The 19748-nt window shown below is 49.6% G+C and overlaps 1 protein-coding gene and 1 long non-coding RNA gene across 6 annotated transcripts in view; one reads left to right on the plus strand and one right to left on the minus strand.

The window, feature by feature from the left end:
* Positions 1 to 2821: 2821 nt before the first annotated feature.
* Positions 2822 to 19332, minus strand: LOC142819090 (uncharacterized). Its single transcript, XR_012896785.2, has 2 exons — positions 19189 to 19332; positions 2822 to 4772 (listed from the first exon to the last, which is right to left on the minus strand). It is a non-coding gene; the product is annotated as an uncharacterized LOC142819090 (long non-coding RNA).
* GAS7 (growth arrest specific 7) overlaps positions 18913 to 19748 on the plus strand; it is a 247939-nt gene continuing 247103 nt past the window's right edge. The window contains exon 1 of one of the 5 annotated variants that reach the window (XM_075903569.2): positions 18913 to 19282. In XM_075903569.2, the coding sequence (XP_075759684.2) occupies positions 19100 to 19282 (183 nt within the window). In that variant the 5' untranslated portion in view covers positions 18913 to 19099. The remainder of the gene's footprint in view (positions 19283 to 19748) is intronic. The other 4 variants (XM_075903566.2, XM_075903567.2, XM_075903573.2 and 1 more) reach the window with 4 other exon arrangements.

Below are 19748 nucleotides of genomic sequence, written 5' to 3' on the forward strand. Positions count from 1 at the left end.
GAAGGTGTGAGTACTGATCCGGATAAAGTAGAAGCACTCACTACCTGGCCGCGCCCCAGAAACTACAGAGAGCTTAAGACTTTCCTTGGATTTAGTGGCTACTATCGGAGGTTTGTGAAGAATTATGCCACCATTGTAAAGCCTCTGAATGATCTTACCAGGGGATACCCGGCCATCAAGAGAAAGGCTAAGACCAAGAATAAGGGGAGGCCCCCTGACCTCCCAATCCAAGACAATATGGCCCCATAGAGCCCTTTGGACCACGATGGGATGAGGGATGTGAAAGGGCTTTCCGAGAGATCATTAGCTGTCTAACTCATGCTCCAGTCTTAGTTTTTGCTGACCCAAACAAGCCATTCCTCCTACATACAGACGCCAGTTTGGATGGTTTGGGAGCAGTCTTGTACCAAGATGTGAACGGCAACCATAAACCTGTGGCCTTTGCCAGCCGAGGGCTGTATGACAGTGAAACTCGTTACCCCATCCACAAGTTGGAGTTCCTGGCCTTGAAGTGGGCCATCACTGAGAAATTTTGGGACTATTTGTATGGTGCTAAGTTCCAGGTATGGACAGACAACAACCCACTGATTTATGTACTGACAAGTGCTAAGCTGGATGCTACTGGACAACGATGGGTGGCCGCCCTGGCCAGCTAGGAGTTCAGCATACAGTACCGATCAGGGAGAAACAATGTAGATGTGGATGCATTGTTTTGGCGTCCACAGCCAACAGAAATTGGTGAGATTCCTGTAGATGGAGTGAGAGCTATCTGCAATGGTAGTTATCAGAAGTCCAAGGCACATGAGAGACCTCATGGGAGTGTTGCAGAAACACTGGGCCTACCCCCTGAGAGTGTACCCTCTGTCTCTGTGAACTACATTATGTTGGACCAGTCCCCCTTGCCCAGGCTCAATGCTTCTGACTGGCAGAGAGCACAGCTGCAAGATGTTGACATCCATAACACATTACTTGCAAAAAGAGAAGGGAAAAGCCCTAGTGCAGTTGCCACATCTACCCCTGAGGGTAAGCTACTGTTGTGGGAGTGGTGCAAACTGGAACTAATACAGGGGGTGCTGCACCGGATCACCGTAGATCCTTTGCAAAATGTAACCCTTCTGTTGGGTAGGCCTGGCAGTAACCAAGGCTGGGTTCAATATCTTGGGGCCATCTCACACAGAACCGGCTCGAGCCCCCACCCAGTAATCTGGGAAATTCACGCACCCCTGGGCGCCTCTGAGAGGCAATGCTTCCCCACTCGCAAGCACTGAGTCTGAGTATAGGAAAGAAACATTTAATGAAACAGAGAGAGAATTCATACGGCATTAACTTGGGGGAAAACACCACAACAGAGTTCATAACCCAAACGTGAGCCAAGCCCCCACCCCAGCCAAGAATCGCCAAAAGTCCAAAAAGCCTGACATCCCAAAGGTCTCTGTCCCTGGTCCGTGCCACCCAGAGTCCCAAAGTTCACCCGCTGGGTTTCACCTCCCAACCTGGGTAGAAATGGGGGTGGGGGCATATATAGGGGGCACCTTATACGAAACTCCACCACGTTCCACCAGCTGTCTCATTCCATGCCTCTGGACGCTCTGCTGGGCACTTGCCGCCACTCCACACCACCAATGGCCGCTCCTCGCCTGCCGCCACTCCACACCACACCGCCGGTTGCCACTCCTCGCCTGCCGCCGCTCCTCGCCTGCCGCCGCTCCACACCACGTCGCTGGTCACCGCTACTTCACTGGTGCAACAGGTCTGGTACTCAGCCAAACCAGTGATTTCAGCTCTCAGTGATTTCAACTCTTTAGCCACCAGCTGGACTGGCAAATGAGTCCAGCTTTCACTGGACTAGCAAAAGAAAAGACTCCTCAGGGAGTCTGCTTGAGGTCTGTCCTTAAAACAAAGGGGGAAAGGTGCAGGCTGGGCCAGTCTTATAGCTCACACCTGGCAGGTGTGATGCAGGCTGACTCAAACCTTTTAACCCTTTCCCCCAGCTCTGTTCACTCAACTCTGGAAGGAGGGAGGCTTGTTCCTTCGAGACCTCTTACCTTGATGGTGGTGTCTCTCCTGCAAGCACTGGTGGCATGTTTTACAGTTCCCACATTTAGGGGTAGCATGATTAGTGACCCCCCACAACAGTCCCAAATTATTTACAATTCTCCACATTCCATTCCAACACTGACCTTCCATCAGCCATGGCTGAATGGGACTTACATAGCCACACCTCAGATTCTCTTCTGAGCAGTATTTACATGTCAACAGTTAACACTTAATTACCTTGCAGAGCTAAACAACTGCAGTGGGCACACCCGCCCCTCCTTTTAGCTGGCTGACAGCAAGCAGCAGTTCAGCCCCTGCTTACATTAGCAATTCACATAAGCAAGTAAATCCGAGTGTGTAAAGCTCCGGTGGCTAATGGAGCAATGCTGTATGCGGGGGAAATCCCTGCAGAGGAACAACTTGCCCTTCCGCGAGACAGTTCAGCCCCAGTCAGGGACCCAGTTTGCAGAATGTACAGACCATTGACAGCAGCAGACCGGGCTACTGGTCACTTTTTAATCTAGCCCCCGTGTTCCCCAGGGTGTCCATGGGGGAGAGTTCCACAGGCTATGTATTCATTCTGGAGAGAAGCATTTTCCTGTCATTCTTTCAAATTTACCTCCCTTTTAATGTCCTTGAGAGGCTCCTTGCTCTGGTTTATGAGCCGGGTGAGAGAGGACTGGCTCGGTGTCCTTCCAAATTCCTGGTACTAATGTCGGGGACTTTAACCCGGATGGCCTCCGTTCGTTGTCTGACTGCAAAGAGACAGGCAACACCAGCAAGATCCAATCACAAGCTCTTTATTGAATAGTGCGCACTACAATAGAGAGCAGCCCATCTCCCAAGTGAACCAGCCACGATTTCAGTAACAAGTAAGATTATATAGACAGTTCCGTCGCATCATAAAACATTTGCCCAAGCATCTCAGCCCCCCTTAATTTGTTAGAAGCTTCTAGTGTTAATGTGTATACTTCATGGCCTCAAGCAATTCATAATACGTCAACAGCTTTCTTATCAGCCCAGAAGGCAAGTACCAAACAACAAGGAGACCAGGAGTTAAAACAACAGAGGGCAGAGACAGTTCGTTAAGATCAGGGTGAGAACAGAAACAGGGAGTTACCTTAACAGTTCTCAAACTAGCTGTTCCCATCACAACCGGTATAGGAATGCAGCCTTTCACTTATTTTACTTCTGCAACTCAAGCAAGTATGTAGGGAGCGCCCCCTTGCTTGAACCATGTCTCTAGTTCTGCTCAGGGACTACCCTAGAAACCTTTGTTAACCTCTTTCCTTGATCTGTCTTAACATAACTGCACTAGGCCGAATTCTCTAGGGCCTAACAGTCCCCCCTTTGTCCCTAGAGTATCACAAAGGGACTCTTGGGACATACTGCAACAATTACTACTTGATGGAGCACATCTTAGTGCCTGTCCAACATCCACAACGGATGGCATAAAAAACTACCAAGCTACAAATAATAATGACAGCACTACAAAGTAAGTTATGGAGCCAACCACTTATATTTGGAAACCAGCTAAACAAGTCACTCCACCAGGAATCCTTTTTTTTTTCTCCATGGTCCTTTGCTACCTGCATAAGATGGTTTGCTCTGTCCTAAGTGGCATTATAAACATCAGGAATATACACACAACACTCTTGTCCAATTAAGGCACATGTTCCTCCTTGAGAGACCAACAGAATATCCAATGCCAAGTGATTTTGAAGAACCATCTGCCTTATTTTCTTCTGCTCAGTTGCCAAGTCCATTAAGGCATCGGCAGTGCCATTTGCCATGATCTCTAAGACTTCTTGGAGTCTCATTATGCCTTCTCTTAATCGATAAGTGGCCTCTCCACAGGCAAAGGGAAACCTCGCACAAGCGCCTGTCCAATCGTTCACAGCCCGCTAAGTAAGAGGATGAGTTTTCTCAACATCTGTCTTAGCATCTCTTACATTTCTAATCTTTCCACTGGGAAGATGGAGGCTACAGGTGGCTCTAGCCAGGCTAAGTAGCAGGATCTGCTCCATAAGGGAGGAAGAATTAAGTATGCTTTGTTACCACACACCCAACATGACGTATTATGTAATTCTGGCATTCGAGCTTTCAGCTCATGTGCAAGATGAATAAAGGTGTTAGAGCGATTAGTTTTTACAGCCTTTACATCCCATACCACTAAAAGAGAAAGATAACAAATAATAAAAGTAAAAACATAAGAACCCAGGCCAGAAAACGAGGCCTTCTTTCCGGGAAAGGACACCACCAGTCTAAGGTTTCCTCAGTCGAAGTCGAAGCTTCAGGTCACCTAAAGGGGTAGCAGTCCATTTGCCCTGGGCACAGATATCGTCTGCTTCTGGTTCACCCCGTTCGCGGCGGGGTGAACGTGCGTGGCTCCCTTGAAGTCCGATGTCGTCTGCTTCTGGGCCTGGATTGCCGGTACCAGGCCTGCGCTGATCCCCGTCTACTTCTGGACCTGGGTTTCTGGTACTAGGTCTGCAGTGCTCCTTGTTGGGGCCAACTTGTGTAAGCACTGGAACCGGTTTGCAGTGGGAGGCGTGAATCCAGGTGGGCAATTCCTCACACTTTACAGCAGTATGGGTGGTCAGAAGGACTTGGTAGGGACCCTTTCACTTGGGTTCCAGGGCAGTCTTCCACTGGTGAACCTTCACGCAAACCCAATCTCCTGGTTGTAGTTTATGGCACGGCACAGTCAGGGCCTCCTGGAAGGCGTCCTTAACCTGAGAATGATAAGACTGTACACACCTCAAAAGTTCCTGACAATACTTGACTATGCTTTCTTTAATTAGTGTGGTATCAGCCAGGTCAATTTTTTTGGCTGCTTAACAATTTCATAGGTCGGCCACATGCAATTTCATGTGGACTGAGTCCAGTTTTCTGATTAGGAGTCACTCTCATGCCTATTAGGGCAATCGAGAGTGCTTCTACTTATGTTAAGCCAGAGTCTTTACATATTTTTGCAAGTTTGTTCTTTAAAATCCCGTTTCATTTCTCTCCTGCTCCTGCGCTCTCCGGGTGTTGTGCGCAGTGCAGTGCTTGTTTGATCGAGTAGTACTTTTACCAGTTTTTTTAAACAATTTGTCCAGTAAAGTGGGTACTTTTATCACTGGAGATCACAAAGGCTACGTCTAGACTGGCCACAAATTCCGGAAAAGGGATGCAAATCAGGTAAGTCAGCATAGGGAAATCCGCGGGGGATTTAAATATCCCCCGCGGATTTAAATAAACATGTCTGCCGCTTTTTTTCCGGCTTGGGGAAAAGCCGGAAAAAAAGCGTCTAGACTGGCACGATCCTCCGGAATAAAGCCCTTTTCCAGAAGATCTCTTATTCCTACCTGAAAGTAGGAATAAGAGATCCTCCGGAAAAGGGCTTTATTCCGGAGGATCGCGCCAGTCTAGACGCTTTTTTCCGGCTTTTCCCCAAGCCGGAAAAAAAGCGGCAGACATGTTTATTTAAATCCGCGGGGGATATTTAAATCCCCCGCGGATTTCCCTATGCTGACTTACCTGATTTGCATCCCTTTTCCGGAATTTGTGGCCAGTCTAGACGTAGCCAAAGTGTATTCCTCATAATGGGATGTAATGATTTAGAAGTTTCTTTGCCACTGTGATGGCATCAGCTTTCCTGCAGGGAATAAGCTTTTACCTATCCCCCAAACAAGCAAACAATAACCAACACATATGCAAAAGATTTACATTTAGGCAATTGAATAAAGTCCATTTGTAAATCCAGGCATGGTCCTAAAGGTGGAGGTCTGGTTGCCGGAACTGTCTTTACAGGTTTACTCACATTGTGGGCTTGGCAGACAGAGCAAGCCAGGCTATAATCTTTGGCTGCCTGGGAGAATTTGGGAGCAAACCAATTTTGTTTTACCTTTGTCAACGTGTGACAATCCATGGAGCACGGAGGCAAGGTGAGGTAGCAAGACCACTGGGGCAACAATGTGGCCATCAGAGCTGCACCAGTAGTGGTCTGGGTGCAAGGTGCACCCTGCCAGTCTCCACTCCTGCTTTCCCAATTCTGGGGCTTGGTCTTGCAGGAGGGCTAGTTCCGAAAGAGATGGCAAAGGAGCTGGCGTTCGTAGGAGAGAAGGGAAAAAAACAGCAGGTAAAGGAGCAGATTCCGCTACATTCCAGATAGTACAAACTGCATAGTCTGATACTAAAACTTCACTAGAATTATAAAAGCAAAAACCATCTATGTAAAGCACAAAGTTAAAATTATTTAAGGGATTTAAATTATTCTTTCAGTAAAACAACAATATTGTACACACAACAATGTTTGAAATACATATATCACAATTAGGACACACAAGACAAATTTGGATAGAACACAGAACACAAACTTATTATGTCATGACGCAGAACCATGGTTTTTTCTTCAGTTACTTTTCAGCTAATATTAGTGCTTTTTGATGATTTGAAAGACAAAGAAACATTTCTACTCACATTGGGGTAGTGCATTATATTTTAGAATACTTTTTCTTTACAGATGTTCTTTGCTAATTTTTTTATTAGCCTGCTGTTACCTAATGGTATGCTTTGTTTTGCACACCAGCTTCAGAGGGTTTGAATCAATTACTTCATTGTTCAATTATTAAGTTAAAGATAACATGCCTCAGTTTCCCTCTTGTACTGCAGACCAGGCTCTTTTTTTTTCTTTAATGTGTGAAGCTTCAAATAATTTACTGCCACAGAAACTTTTTCTTAGAACAAGGCCTTTGCTAGTTACTATTTCAGCAAGCAAAAAGGTTTTCTTTTCCTAAAAAGAATCATATGCAATGTTACAGGCTTACTTTTGGGGGACAGTGCCCCCCCCTTTCCAGAACAGACAGGCAGTTTGCAGACACACACAACCTTGGATCTGAAAGCAAGCCAAAAATGCTATCAACTTAGCTTTGAACAGAAACACTGTGAAGTTCTGGGCTTGGATTTTTTAAAACAATAATTAGTTTTCTTGGAAGACACATTTAACCCATAGGGTGCAGGTTTTACAAATTTACAATGTATAGATTTTATTCTTTTATGCAGTTAACCAATTAAGTTTCAGTAGAATTCCTTATTTCTCTTATGGTCTGTCTTTTCGGAGCTTTACTTCCATCCCTCAGGGCTTTAATTTTTCCTCTTTTCCATTGTACACCCGTGTCACAATGCTAACCACTTCAGGTAAACTTTTCCCTTGCATCCCGTCCGAATTCGGATCCCAGTTAGGCTCAGCGGTGGGCATACTTCCCCAAGCTTGATTCTGGTGATATGTTACAGCCTTTTCTTTAACCTTTTGATGCTCATCTTCCATGAGGAGTGTATCTAACAATTGGTTCACATCAGCCCAGGTTGGCAGATGGATAGAGAAAATGGTACGGAATGTTCTTTCTACCACCTCCGGGGCATAGGGTGGGGGAATTTTAACAGACTCCTTCATACAAATGGCCTTCAGGGCTATCTCCCTCTCTTTTGGCTTATAATTGTACCATACAAATAAATATTCCATTTGTCCCGGTCTAAGATTGACCAATACATCTCTCAAAGCATCCATCCTCTCTACGGAGAAAGTTCCGCAGTCCGGCCAATCATTATCCGGGGATAAACGGGCAGTAAAAGAAGGCCATTGAATTTGACACAACTTTTTCATTTTTAGATTTAGCTAAACCGGTTGTTCCAGAGATACCCTTCCAATCTCTGAGTACCAGGGACAATGGAGTGTCCCCCGGGCATGAACTGCCAACCTGTCCCATTTCCCACAGTTAAGGGACTCTAATCCTCTAACCCGAGCGCTCACTTACCTGTCCAGGGACTCTAACCCCGAAGACCTGGATCCTTCACAATGGGTAGGTGACGTTGCTGGATTTCTACGGGCTCCGGCTGGTTCACAGGACACCCCTTATCGCCGAAGCAGAGATCAGGCCACCTGGCAAGGCTCCTCAAAACCGGAGGATGCGCACTGCGTTGCTTCGGGGTCCGATCCGCTGCACCGGAGAGTCAGACAGCTCCCATCTGGGTCACCAAATTTGTCGGGGACTTTAACCCGGACGGCCTCCGTTCGTTGTCTGACCGCAAAGAGACAGGCAGCACCAGCAAGATCCAATCACAAGCTCTTTATTGAATAGTGCGCACTACAATAGAGAGCAGCCCATCTCCCAAGTGAACCAGCCACGATTTCAGTAACAAGTAAGATTATATAGACAGTTCCGTCGCGTCATAAAACATTTGCCCAAGCATCTCAGCCCCCCTTAATTTGTTAGAAGCTTCTAGTGTTAATGCGTATACTTCATGGCCTTAAGCAATTCATAATACGTCAACAGCTTTCTTATCAGCCCAGAAGGCAAGTACCAAACAACAAGGAGACCAGGAGTTAAAACAACAGAGGGTAGAGACAGTTCGTTAAGATCAAGGTGAGAACAGAAACAGGGAGTTACCTTATCAGTTCTCAAACTAGCTGTTCCCATCACAACCGGTATAGGAATGCAGCCTTTCACTTATTTTACTTCTGCAACTCAAGCAAGTATGTAGGGAGCGCCCCCTTGCTTGAACCATGTCTCTAGTTCTGCTCAGGGACTACCCTAGAAACCTTTGTTAACCTCTTTCCTTGATCTGTCTTAACATAACTGCACTAAGCCGAATTCTCTAGGGCCTAACACTAATGACCCACAGAATGACACAGCCAGCAAATTCCAGTGGCAACTGAGTTAGTTCTATGTGGCCCTTGTCAGAGTGGGCCACACCTGACTCCCAAGCTGCATCACCAAGCCATCTTTGTGTTCGCATTGTGCTCCCTGGGCTGTCCCTCGGCAGTGTCCTGCTCACTGGTACCCTGCTGCTGCTTTACCACAGGTACAAAATCCTGAATGTGGCAGCCATCCCCGAAGGCCAGTTCATCAACAGTAAGAACAGTTGCTCTCCTCCACTGATGTGGATCACAGCCGGTACAGATCTGGCCACAGTAAGGTAACGCTGCTGTGCAGAGGGGAGCAGGCAGAGGGTCAGCATGACACACAACAACAGACAACAGGGAAATTCATGAATGGGCACTGAACTCCAGTCCGAGAACTGACCTGCCACTCCCAAGCCCCCTCGCACCCACTGTGATCAAACGCCGAGGTAGGAATTCGGCTCATCCAAATGCTCATAGAAAATGGCAGACATCAGTTGAGGAAACCAAATCCTGTCAGGGTGGGAGTGGGAGCAACTGGTCCCGGTGTCTAGGGCCTTACTGCCACAAATGACCCGTGCTGCTTGTGCCTATGGTAGATGTGTGCAAGTGTGCCCACTGAGCACATTTGTTTCTCCCTCCCTGGCTTCCTCTCTCTGTCTCTGTGTGCGCTGGTGCCAGTGTGCTGGAACAATTCTGGGGGTGAAGGTGCTGAGCTGCACCCCCACTGCTCCAGGCTAGGGCCACAGCTGGGGGCAATTGCAGAGCCCTGGGGCTGGTGGCCAGGACCGTGGGTTGGCAGCAGAGCCCTTGGGCATGGAGCCAACACTGGTACCCCAGGAGGCAGAGGAGCCAGTAACTGGGGCCCTGGCCCCAGTGACCAAGACCTCTGTCTTGGGGCCTGTGGTGGAGCCTCTGGGCTCGGGGCTGGCAGCTGGGACCCCAGCATGGTGCCATACTAGGCACAAAGACTGGATGTGCTCCAGCAGTCCCTGCACCTCTATCAGGAAAGCAGTGACATGCTGGCTGCATGGTGAACATGGAGAGCAGTGGAGAACATGGCCTTTCAATGGCAATGTGCAGATGCCCTGTTTGGCTTTCCCTCCATGAGCTCCGAGGCAGCCGCAGCAGGAGCCTTTGGCAACAGGACACTTTGATTTTTGGAAGAGCCTTTCCTGGTATATGGGAAATACTTTGACTAACCCCTGGCTAATGGAACACTGCAGTCCAACACCCACTCATCTGCAGTGTCCGCACAGGGCAAAGCAGTTTGGAGGCACAGGTCATGTAGGCAGCAGTCACTACTCCTGCTAACCCTGCTTATGAAAGACATTTCTGGGCAGCCCAGAGTGCAGGCTGAGATGCAGAGGGTTGGTGTATGGGTGAGCAATAGGCTACGAAGGGCTGTCTCAAACTCCTCTTGCCCTTTGCTGGCTTCATACAGAGCCAGCTTAGCCTGCTCCTACTCCCCTTGCTGCTGAAGGATGCTAGTGCTCTCCCCTGATAGGTCATTAGTGGCTCTCAGCTTCAATTCCCTACCAAAAGTGGCATTACCCTCGGGCTTTGCTTTGCCAAGGAGTATGTCAGATCACAGGAGGCCCTGAGTGACTCGTGCTGCTTTGTGAGCTTTACAACCAGCCTAGAGTGACATGTGGGCTGGCTCTCAGTGAATGACATGTGCATGTCAATGCAGCCTCAGTTCTATCCAGGGGATTTGCTTTTCAAACCTTCCCCCCTTCTCTGCTCCCTCTCCATTGGCCAATGTGCCCCCCAACCTATTGCTGTCTCCCTCTATGGCGCTGTAGGTGTTCTTCAAGGCTGGTCTCCTGGGACTGCTGGAGGAGATGTGAGATGAGAAGCTGGTGAACCTCATCACCTGTACACAGGCTTCATGCAGAGGGTACCTCATGCAGGTAGAATTCAAGAAGATGAATGGGAGAAGGTAACCAGCGACTGCCTCTCTTCACCTGTATCACCTGGGCTTTGGTAGCCCTGCAGTCAGGTCTTCATGACAGCATTAGCCAGAGCAGCACTGAGCTTTGGGCAAATCAGATCCCACTGGCCCCACAAGTGTCTTCTCTGTTTCAGAACATTTCTCTGTTCTGTTTAGAGAGGACTTGTCACTGCAGCACCTCAAGGGCTAGAAGTGTCTTGTTTACACCCAGACATGGAGAGGTTTCATCACAAATCTCCTGCAAAAGCAGTTTAGATGGTACTGAGAGGCTGTCATTCCAATCCATGGAATCTGCTCCTAACCCCAGTGGCACTGGCTCCACACTTTGCATTCTTTAAGCTGTAGTTGAATGGATTTTCGGGGAATCCATCTATACTCTCCAGTACAATGTTCGCACATTCGTGAATGTCAAGCACTGGCCCTGGATGAAGCTCTACTTCAAGATCAAGCCCTTGCTGAAGAGTGCTGAAGCTGAGAAGAAGATGGCCAATGTGAAGGAGGAGTTTGAGAAAAGGAAGGAAGAGCTTGCTAAGTCTGAGGCCAAAAGGAAGGAACTCGAGGAAAAGATGGTGACTCAGCTGCAGAAGAAAAATGACCTTCAAGTTCAGACAGTGAATAATTTCCACTCCTTCGAAATGTACTGTATTGCCCCTTTTCCTGCCTGCTTCCCTCCCTACCTCTAGCACTGAGACTAGGGGGCAGATCTCCCACCACTTTGCACCTGCTCTTGTCACTTAAATCTCAGCACAGTGCGTTCAAAATGGGCATAAAATGCTGCCACCAGTGTACACTCCCTTAGCAGAGCTGCAGAGAACCCGGAAACATTAGCCAGGCCACATGGACACCACATGCTCCCCACTGGGGCTGTGCAATGTGAGACTGCACAAGCTGGGGTGGAACCCACAGCAAGTGTGGGTGGGATTTCTTAGGGACTGATTTTCATCAGTTAGCAGGCAGGGTCTCCACAGCAGAGACTGGATCTTCTGCAGCCAGAGACAAGGCTGTGAACATGGACTTGAGAAGTGCCCCGATGCAGCCCAGCCCCCTCCATAAAGTCACCAGGCTGTGGGAAGTGTAGACAATCACTGGGTGCCATCTACTTCCAAGCCTGCTATGTCTAGGCAAGCTAGTTACTCTTATCTACTATATATCTGAGAGAATTTGTGTTTCTGTCTTTCCATCCATCCAGCTGTGAGTCTGTTTGTCCAAAAACTCCTAAGTGGTAAGAGCAAGGATCACCAAATCAGTGTTTGGGACCAGGGCAGCATGTGGATGCTCCCTGCCCCCTCTTCAGGGTCAGCATGGGACCAGGGCAGGCAGGGAGCTCTGTTACACTGTCAGATTTTTAGCTGCATAAATTGTCCTGGATTGGCTTCAATAGTCTCCAGGGGACAGAGCCTGATTCTGGGAGGGTTGGCAGCCCTCCTTCTGTCCCTCCATCCCTGTGCACCTTTCCTCACGCTCCCCATCCCCCCATCACTGGTCTCTGCTGCTCCTCTGTGTGTCCTATCTGCTCCTGTGCCATCGGGTTTGGAGGGGGCCATATGGGAGCCAAGGCTGATCCCATGTCATTGGGGGGGGGGGGGGGAGGGAATCAGCCAAGGATCTCTGTCCTGGATCCTGACATACCCATTCCCATTTGTGTGCTAAACTCAACATGCATCCTACATGTTCCCCCAGGAGAGTGAAAACCTGACTCATGCCGAGGAGAGATGTGAAGGGCTCATCAAAAGCAAGCTCCAGCTGACAACTCAAATTAAGGAGCTGATGGAGAGAGTTGAGGATGAGGAGGAAATGAATGCAGAGCTGGCAGGAAGAAGGAGAAAATGGGAGGATGAGTGTTCAGAGCTGAAGAAAAATATCAATGACCTGGAAGGGACACTGAGCAAAGTGGAAAAGGAGAAGCATGTGGTGGAGAACAAGGTGAGTGGAAGCTCAGGGCAGTAGCCCAGCCCCGAGACCTGCTGCTCCCAGTGCCCTGGGCTGGGGAGTCCCCAAAGCCTCAGCTCTCTAGAGCTCCTGTTTCCTTCTGTGCGCGCTGAGCCGGAGCAGCATCAGGCTGGCACACACAGCTCTGGGGAGGGTGGCTGCAGTTACTCTCCAGCAAATGACACCTCTGAAGAAACTTTAGCTTTTCAGTGGGAAAACTACAGCCCTGTGTGGCCGAAGAGCCTGTTCTTGTGTAGGATGAAGGCCCAGGACATGGACTGCCCCCTTTGGCCCACTGTGCAGGGCACTCTGCAAGAGACAGGTGCTTACAACCAAACCAGGAGAGTTAGCCTCTGGCACTGCCTCACAGAGCACTGCCTCACAGTAGCACTGCCTTCGTATGCAGCCCACCAGATCTCTGGTTCCTCCTGGCTGAGCTGAGCCAGGCCCCTCTTGTGTTCCATGGTCCTTTCTCCATGGCGCTCTGTCACTAAGCCACCTCAGGGAGGTGCATTGCCCAGCATGGCCTAGTGACAGCGAGGCCTGGCTCTGTGCCCAGGCCTGCCCTGGCCTGCAGGTCTGCCCTGGCCTTCCCCTCTCGCTGCAACCGGGGCCTCTGGCCATTGGCATCCACGGTATATGAGACGTTTTGCTGCTCGACTACAGAGATGCCGTCTCTCCTGGGAGAGGGAAGCTCTGGCAGCGATGTGACATGATTCTCCCGGGGCTCACTGTGTATGTCTCCAAATGGCTTCCCTGCTGTGCTCCTCACCAAAGAAACCCTCACTGTAAAACTCACATCCTATAAAGCAACAAAACCCCGGAGGGCATCCACACCGGTCGTTACAGGGGCACTGTGGGAAAGGGCAGGAGAGCTCTTTGCCCATTTCCAGCACAGGCCACAGGCACAACCAGGCTGCAGATAGCACAGGTGTGCCATGCCAGAGCTGCTAGCATTACCAGCAAACCTAGAGTACGAGGCCCTCACCTGTCTCAGAGCTGCCTTGGAGAGAACACTGGCAATACCTGTACAAGAGTTTGACGAAGGGCTCCTCCTGAGCTCCTTTGTATCCAAGTGCCATCCTTTGTGCTCTCAAGGTTCATACAAAGCTTCTCCTGTTCCAGAGACCCTTCAAGCTAAAACATCACACACAATGCACTAGCACTTTGAAAGGTACAGGAAAGAGACAAGCTGGATTTACTCTCTGCCCTAAATTCAAACTTAATCAGTGTGCCAATGGTTTTCTGAAGGCTTAACAGTTATTTAGGTGGGTTTTCCTGTTTTAAACACAGCTCATCCATCTAAGCACACACAATCCAGCCCTCCCCTAATCCACCACAGCATATACGTATGGGGTTCACTTTCCCAAAAACCTTCCCTTACATCATCCATTCACTGTTCGATCTTAGATCTTATTTTGGACAGCATGATGACTTTGTCCTCCTTGGCTTGTAGGTCATCCAGTGTCTGCTGGTGGACCTCCTGGATGGCTCTTCTCCTTCATGAGCTTGGAGATATTTTCATTCAGGGCCATCGTCTCTTCAGTAAGATTCTTAATCTAGAAAACAACCAGCACTCATGTTTCCAGGGGCAGGTGGCAAAGAGAAAGCTTGAGGGGGACCTGAAAGTGTCTTATGAATCCATGATAGATTTGGAAAATGGCAAGCAGCAAATGGATGACAAACTGAAGAAGTAACCACTGCTTCGTATATCTCTGAATTTGGATGCACATTTGTCTTTAAAATATTGACTTTCACATTTTTCTTCTTCTTCACCAGGAAGGTGTTTGAAATCAGCCAATTACAAAACAGCACTGAAGATGAACTGTGCAAAGCTCACAGCTACAGAAGAAAATTAAGGAGCTGCAGGTAAAATCTTAGAGCTAGTAGTGTCTTTCTGCTCATAAAAGCCCACTTTGAAATTGATCAGATGCTCTGCAGTATTAATTGGTATTTATTCTTAAAATGCGCCACTGGAAAGAATTCCCTGAGCTTAAATGAAACCATCAACACGACTCTGAATATAATAACTCATCCGAGTGCACTTTATCAAATTACTGTGACCCCGGGCTGGTAAGTTACTGTGAGACTCTCCCGTGCATACCCACCATTCTGAATTTCCAGAAAGAAAACAAAAAGTAATTTCCAAACAGCAGACTTTGTTGACATGTGGGTAGGGCTGGGAATGTACATTCCTCAAACAAAACAGGGAGTCTGGTGCGGGAGAGGGATGTGACAGGTTTGGAGGTGCTGGATACAGGCAGCACTCACCTCAGGAACCTCCCTGCAAGTGGTGACCTGTCCCTGCTGCTCCCTTTGGCCACAGTTCCAGCATGTGGGGCGGAGTGCGGGCAGTGTATGGAGCCCCTGTGGCTGAGACGCATTGCCACTTCTGGAAAGCCACATGGAGCCAGATACACAGCCAGACAGTCCTGCACCATCTAGACTATAAACTGGACTTTCAATGAAGATGAGAAATGCCAAATGGTAGAGCTTTCTGGTTGGTTAACATAGCTTTTACTGTACTTGTACAGGTTACCGGGCTCTAAAGGACTTGTAATTGTGCAGGAGAAAGATGTGGGTATCACTGGATGGCTCAGTGGATACTGTGCCCTGTGTCCTGTGCTGTTTAACAAAACAAATGAAATGTCAGGATAACAAAATAACACTGAAAATATTCTAATGCCATTACATAGATCAACAATTTGCCCTTCTCTAGAATAACATGTGCAGGTCTTGGTCATCTAAATTATGTAGCAGAAACAGACAGTTCAGAAATGAGCGATGCAAATTGTTAAAGGGAAGGAAAGCCATGTCATTGTACAAAAAGAAACCAAAAAGATTGATATTACTTTATGTAAAAAGAAGACCTCTGTCCTCTGAGGTTTCTAAGTCCTGGCTTGACAAAGCACTGAATGATGATTTAGTTGGGGTTTGTCCTGTGTGGGCTGGGGGTTGGACTGGGTGACCTCCTGAGGTCTCTCCCATCTCTAATCGTCTATGATTCTATGGTACATTGTGAGTGGTGCAGCCTAGGCATACAAAATAATGAATGGCAAAGAGAAGGTAAACCAGGCATTCCTTTTCATCCTTTGTCAGAACTCAGACCTAAAGGACCATTCTTTAAAACTGAAAGATAGCAAATTAGAAACTAATAAAAGGAAATTGTTGTGTGCAGTTAGCCTGTGGAACTTACTGTCACAAGGTATTGCTCAGACCAAAATCTTAGCCGGCTTCCAAAACAAATTGGTTATGTACAGACAGGGCCTTACCAATTTCATGGCCATGAAAAATGTATCACGGATTGTGAAGCAAGCCTTCCCTGTGAAATCTGCTGTCTCCTTGATGCTAGGAGCACCCTGTCAGAGGGGGCTTGCTATGTTCAACTGGGCAGTGGAAGGACAGGACCTGCTCCTCCCCTGTAAATTGCTTTGACATTGGGAGGTGGGGACCAAATCACATCCTCTTTCAGGTGCATCTCCTGCTGCAGAGAGAGCAGCAGCTTGAGGTTCCTGCAGCTGGAGGAGACTTGTGGAGTTGGACCATATCTTCCCTCTGCTGCCGGGAGTGCCTAGCTCCAACTAGGCAGAGGAGGGACAGGACTTGTTCATTTCCTGCAGAGCTGCTGGGGGTGAGGAGAGACCAGACAGTCCCACCTCTGGGCATCCCCCCCGCCCCCCGCTGCAGGATGCTCTCTGAGATGGGTAGCAGGCTGAGGTTTCTGCAGTTGACTGTGGGGCCAGGGAACGCAGCACTTTGTGCTGCTTTGCAGAGAGAGAGCCGGTCTTGTCCCTCCAAGCCAGGCAGGATTAGTGATGACAAGCCCCTGGCTGGGTGTTCCCAACAGCACAGGGGAGATCAGACCTACTCTCCCTCTTGGAACCTCCTGCGGCTGCAGGAAGCTCTGCAGCTGCTGCCTTCAGACTCCCAAAAGTAGCACAGAAGTCAGGAGGGCAATCCCATGACATTCCCACAACAGGTTTGTGACCCTCTGCTCACAGTCTCCTTTTAGGTCAGGAACCCAGGGTTATAACACTGTGAAATTTAAAGTTTAAACAGCTGAAAATGTGAAATTTACCAATTTTCAAATCCTATGGCTGTGCAATTAGCTATAATGAGCCATGAATTTGGGAGGACCCTGTTTATAGAGGAACAAGAACAAGCAGACTGATAAGATTAAGATTACAAAAACCCGCCGGATGCAGGGCAAAGCTCACCCTTTGAATGACAGGTTAGGAAGATATTTCCCATATAAACAAGGCATCCCATAACACCCCATCAGGATTTCTTTCATCTTGTTCAGAAATGTCAGATATTGGTCACAGGAGCAGCTGGAACACAGGTCTGTTTGGCTCTGATAATCCTTCTAAGAAAGTACCCAGGATGGAGTCAAAGCCCATTGCAAAATTGCAGGGCTGCCTTGCATTTCTGTAACTTCCTGCCACTGTAGGGGCCTCAGGCATTAGTGGCACATCAGTAGCTCCTCTTCTTTCCCCCCCACTGGCAGTGTCCAGAACTGCCCTAGTCAGACTAATGCCACTGCACCCAGGGCAGGAGTATCTGGGTAAGGTCTTTTGGCCTGTGTTATGTCGGGGTATATCTACACTGCCACCCTAGTTAATAGAGGGATAAGGGATCTTTCAGAAAGGCTTTATTTTCCTCAAGATCAGCGTCTAGACTGGTGCTTTTTTCCGGCAAAGCTCCGTGCCGAAAAAAAAAGCGGCAGCCATTTTTATGCTAATGAAGCAGGGGAGATTTAAATCCCCGCTTCATCAGCAATTGCGATACGTCTAATTTACATCCCTTTTACGGAAAAGGGATGTAGTCTAGATGTAGCCGTCCTGTCTTTCCTTCTCAGTAGGATAGTTTGCTTTTAATATTGTCTCTAAGAAGCTGCCAGCTCTCCTGAATTCCTGGGTGCTCATGGCACTGGGGGGCACAGATACAGAGGGTGCTGCGGGGGTGCAGTTGCTAATGATTCTGCCCACCAGGCCTCTCCACCCTGCTCAATGCTAAAACAATGCACAGGCCTGGAGTACCTCAGAGACTAACAGATTTATTTGGGCACAAGCTTCATCCAATGCAGATAGAGTAGCACAACTACCATTCGAAGACTGCTCAGTGCTGTACTTTCCTGTGGGATCTTTCCCTGTCGTGGCTAAGGCCTGGATTTTGGATCCCTATCTTGAAGGGTACTCCAGTCCAAGGTATCTATTCCTTTGCCTAAAGTTGTTCCCTGGGTATTTACTGCCCCTATTTGTTCCACCAAGAATCATAGAATCCTAGGACCGGAAGACACCTCCGGTGGTCACCTGGTTCATGTCTCTAGTGTGATGACTAGTAGCAGCAGCAGTTTTGGCTAAGCCATCAGTCCTGTTGTTCCAGCATGCTTCCATGGATTGATTCTTCTGAGTTTTGTTTCACAGACACGTACCTTCCTTCCTCCCCCTTCCCCCCCCCGCATCCCCCTTCTGTTCTGCAATGTGATTTGTCCTTTTCATATTTGTTCATTTTTTTAATTGTATCCTTTGGTATATATGGTTGTGACTACTTTCTTCCACTATTTGATCTGAGGAAGTGGGTCTGGCCCACGAAAGCTCATCATCTAATAAACCATCTTGTTAGTCTTTAAAGTGCTACATTGTCCTGCATTTTGCTTCAACTACCCCAGACTAACACGGCTACATTTCTATCACTATTCTGAGTTTTGTGTGAGTCACCCAGGTCTCCTGTTCTTTCCTTGATCAGATTTGCCATCGGTCTCCATTTTTCTGAATGAGGAAGGGAAAGCCTATTTGCACCTATCATTTCCCTATCATCCAAAGGGTGAGCCACAGTGATTGCTCCGGCTGTCCAATTGGAATCAGTGTAAATAGTAACAGAAGTGTGCTGGGATTCATACCAGGACAACTTCAACTGCTTCCACGTTGGTGGCTTGAGGGCCCCACCCTCAGGCCTCTGTTCACAGCCAGGCGCCTGAAGTCCATAAGCCGGGTCCTAGCTTCCACCAACCCTACACTGGGGGGCTCTGTTCCCAGACCCACTCACAGGGTCCCAGTTGTGGGGTGGGAAGCACGGACAGGAATAAACGGGATGAGGTAAAAGTTTTCCCCCACTGGAAAAATGTTCCAGCCCCACTGTCCCCAGCGTCACTCAGAGCCACCATAATCCACCCAGGCACCCCTCGAGTCATTGTTAGCACCCCAAGACACCCCTCCCCACACCCTGGAGTAACCCCAAGCCAGTCCCCGACCCGGAGACAACCTCTCCCCGCCCCCACGCGCAGGCAGGAGCCAGCCCCACCGTAACCCTGAGACCCACATGTGGAGTTGCTCGGAGCCACCCCCCATCCGGCGGCGTCAGAGCCCGCCGGCCCCCCGAGCCAGGGCCCCGCCCGCAGCCCCCCGAATCAGAGACTCCGCAGCCCCTCCCCCCGGGCTCCCCACGCGCGGCGCAGGCAGGGCCGGCTGGGGGCGCGGCCCGGGGGCGGCTCGGCGGGCTCGCTGCGATCGGGCATGTCGGGCCGGCGCTGCCGGGCGCTCTACCCCTTCTCTGGGGAGCGGCACCGGCAGGGGCTGCGCTTCGCCGCGGGGGAGCTGCTCACCCTGCTGCAGGTGCCCGAGGGCGGCTGGTGGGAAGGGCAGAAGGAGGACGGGCTGCGCGGCTGGTTCCCGGCGAGCTACGTGCAGCTGCTGGAGGTAGGAGCCGGGGTGGCTGGTGGAGAAGGGCGCCGGGGAGTGAACATGGGGTAGTGGAGAGGGGCGCGGGGAGGGGTCTGGAGGAGAAGGGGGGCAGGTGGAGAGCAGGGGCAGGGAGGATTGGGGGAGGGGTGTACAGGGAGGTGGGGGCAGGTGGAGAGCAGGGGCAGGGAGGATTGGGGGAGGGGTGTACAGGGAGGTGGGGGCAGGTGGAAAGAAGGGGCAGGGAGGATTGGGGGAGGGGTGTACAGGGAGGTGGGAGTGGGGGCAGGTGGAAAGAAGGGGCAGGGAGGATTGGGGGAGGGGTGTACAGGGAGATGGGAGTGGGGGCAGGTGGAAAGAAGGGGCAGGGAGGATTGGGGAGGGGTGTACAGGGAGGTGGGGGCAGGTGGAAAGAAGGGGCAGGGAGGATTGGGGGAGGGGTGTACAGGGAGGTGGGGGCAGGTGGAGAGAAGGGGCAGGGAGG

Source organism: Pelodiscus sinensis, chromosome 20, assembly GCF_052426305.1.
Source record: "Pelodiscus sinensis isolate ZL-2025 chromosome 20, ASM5242630v1, whole genome shotgun sequence".
Classification (NCBI taxonomy): Eukaryota; Metazoa; Chordata; order Testudines; family Trionychidae; genus Pelodiscus; species Pelodiscus sinensis.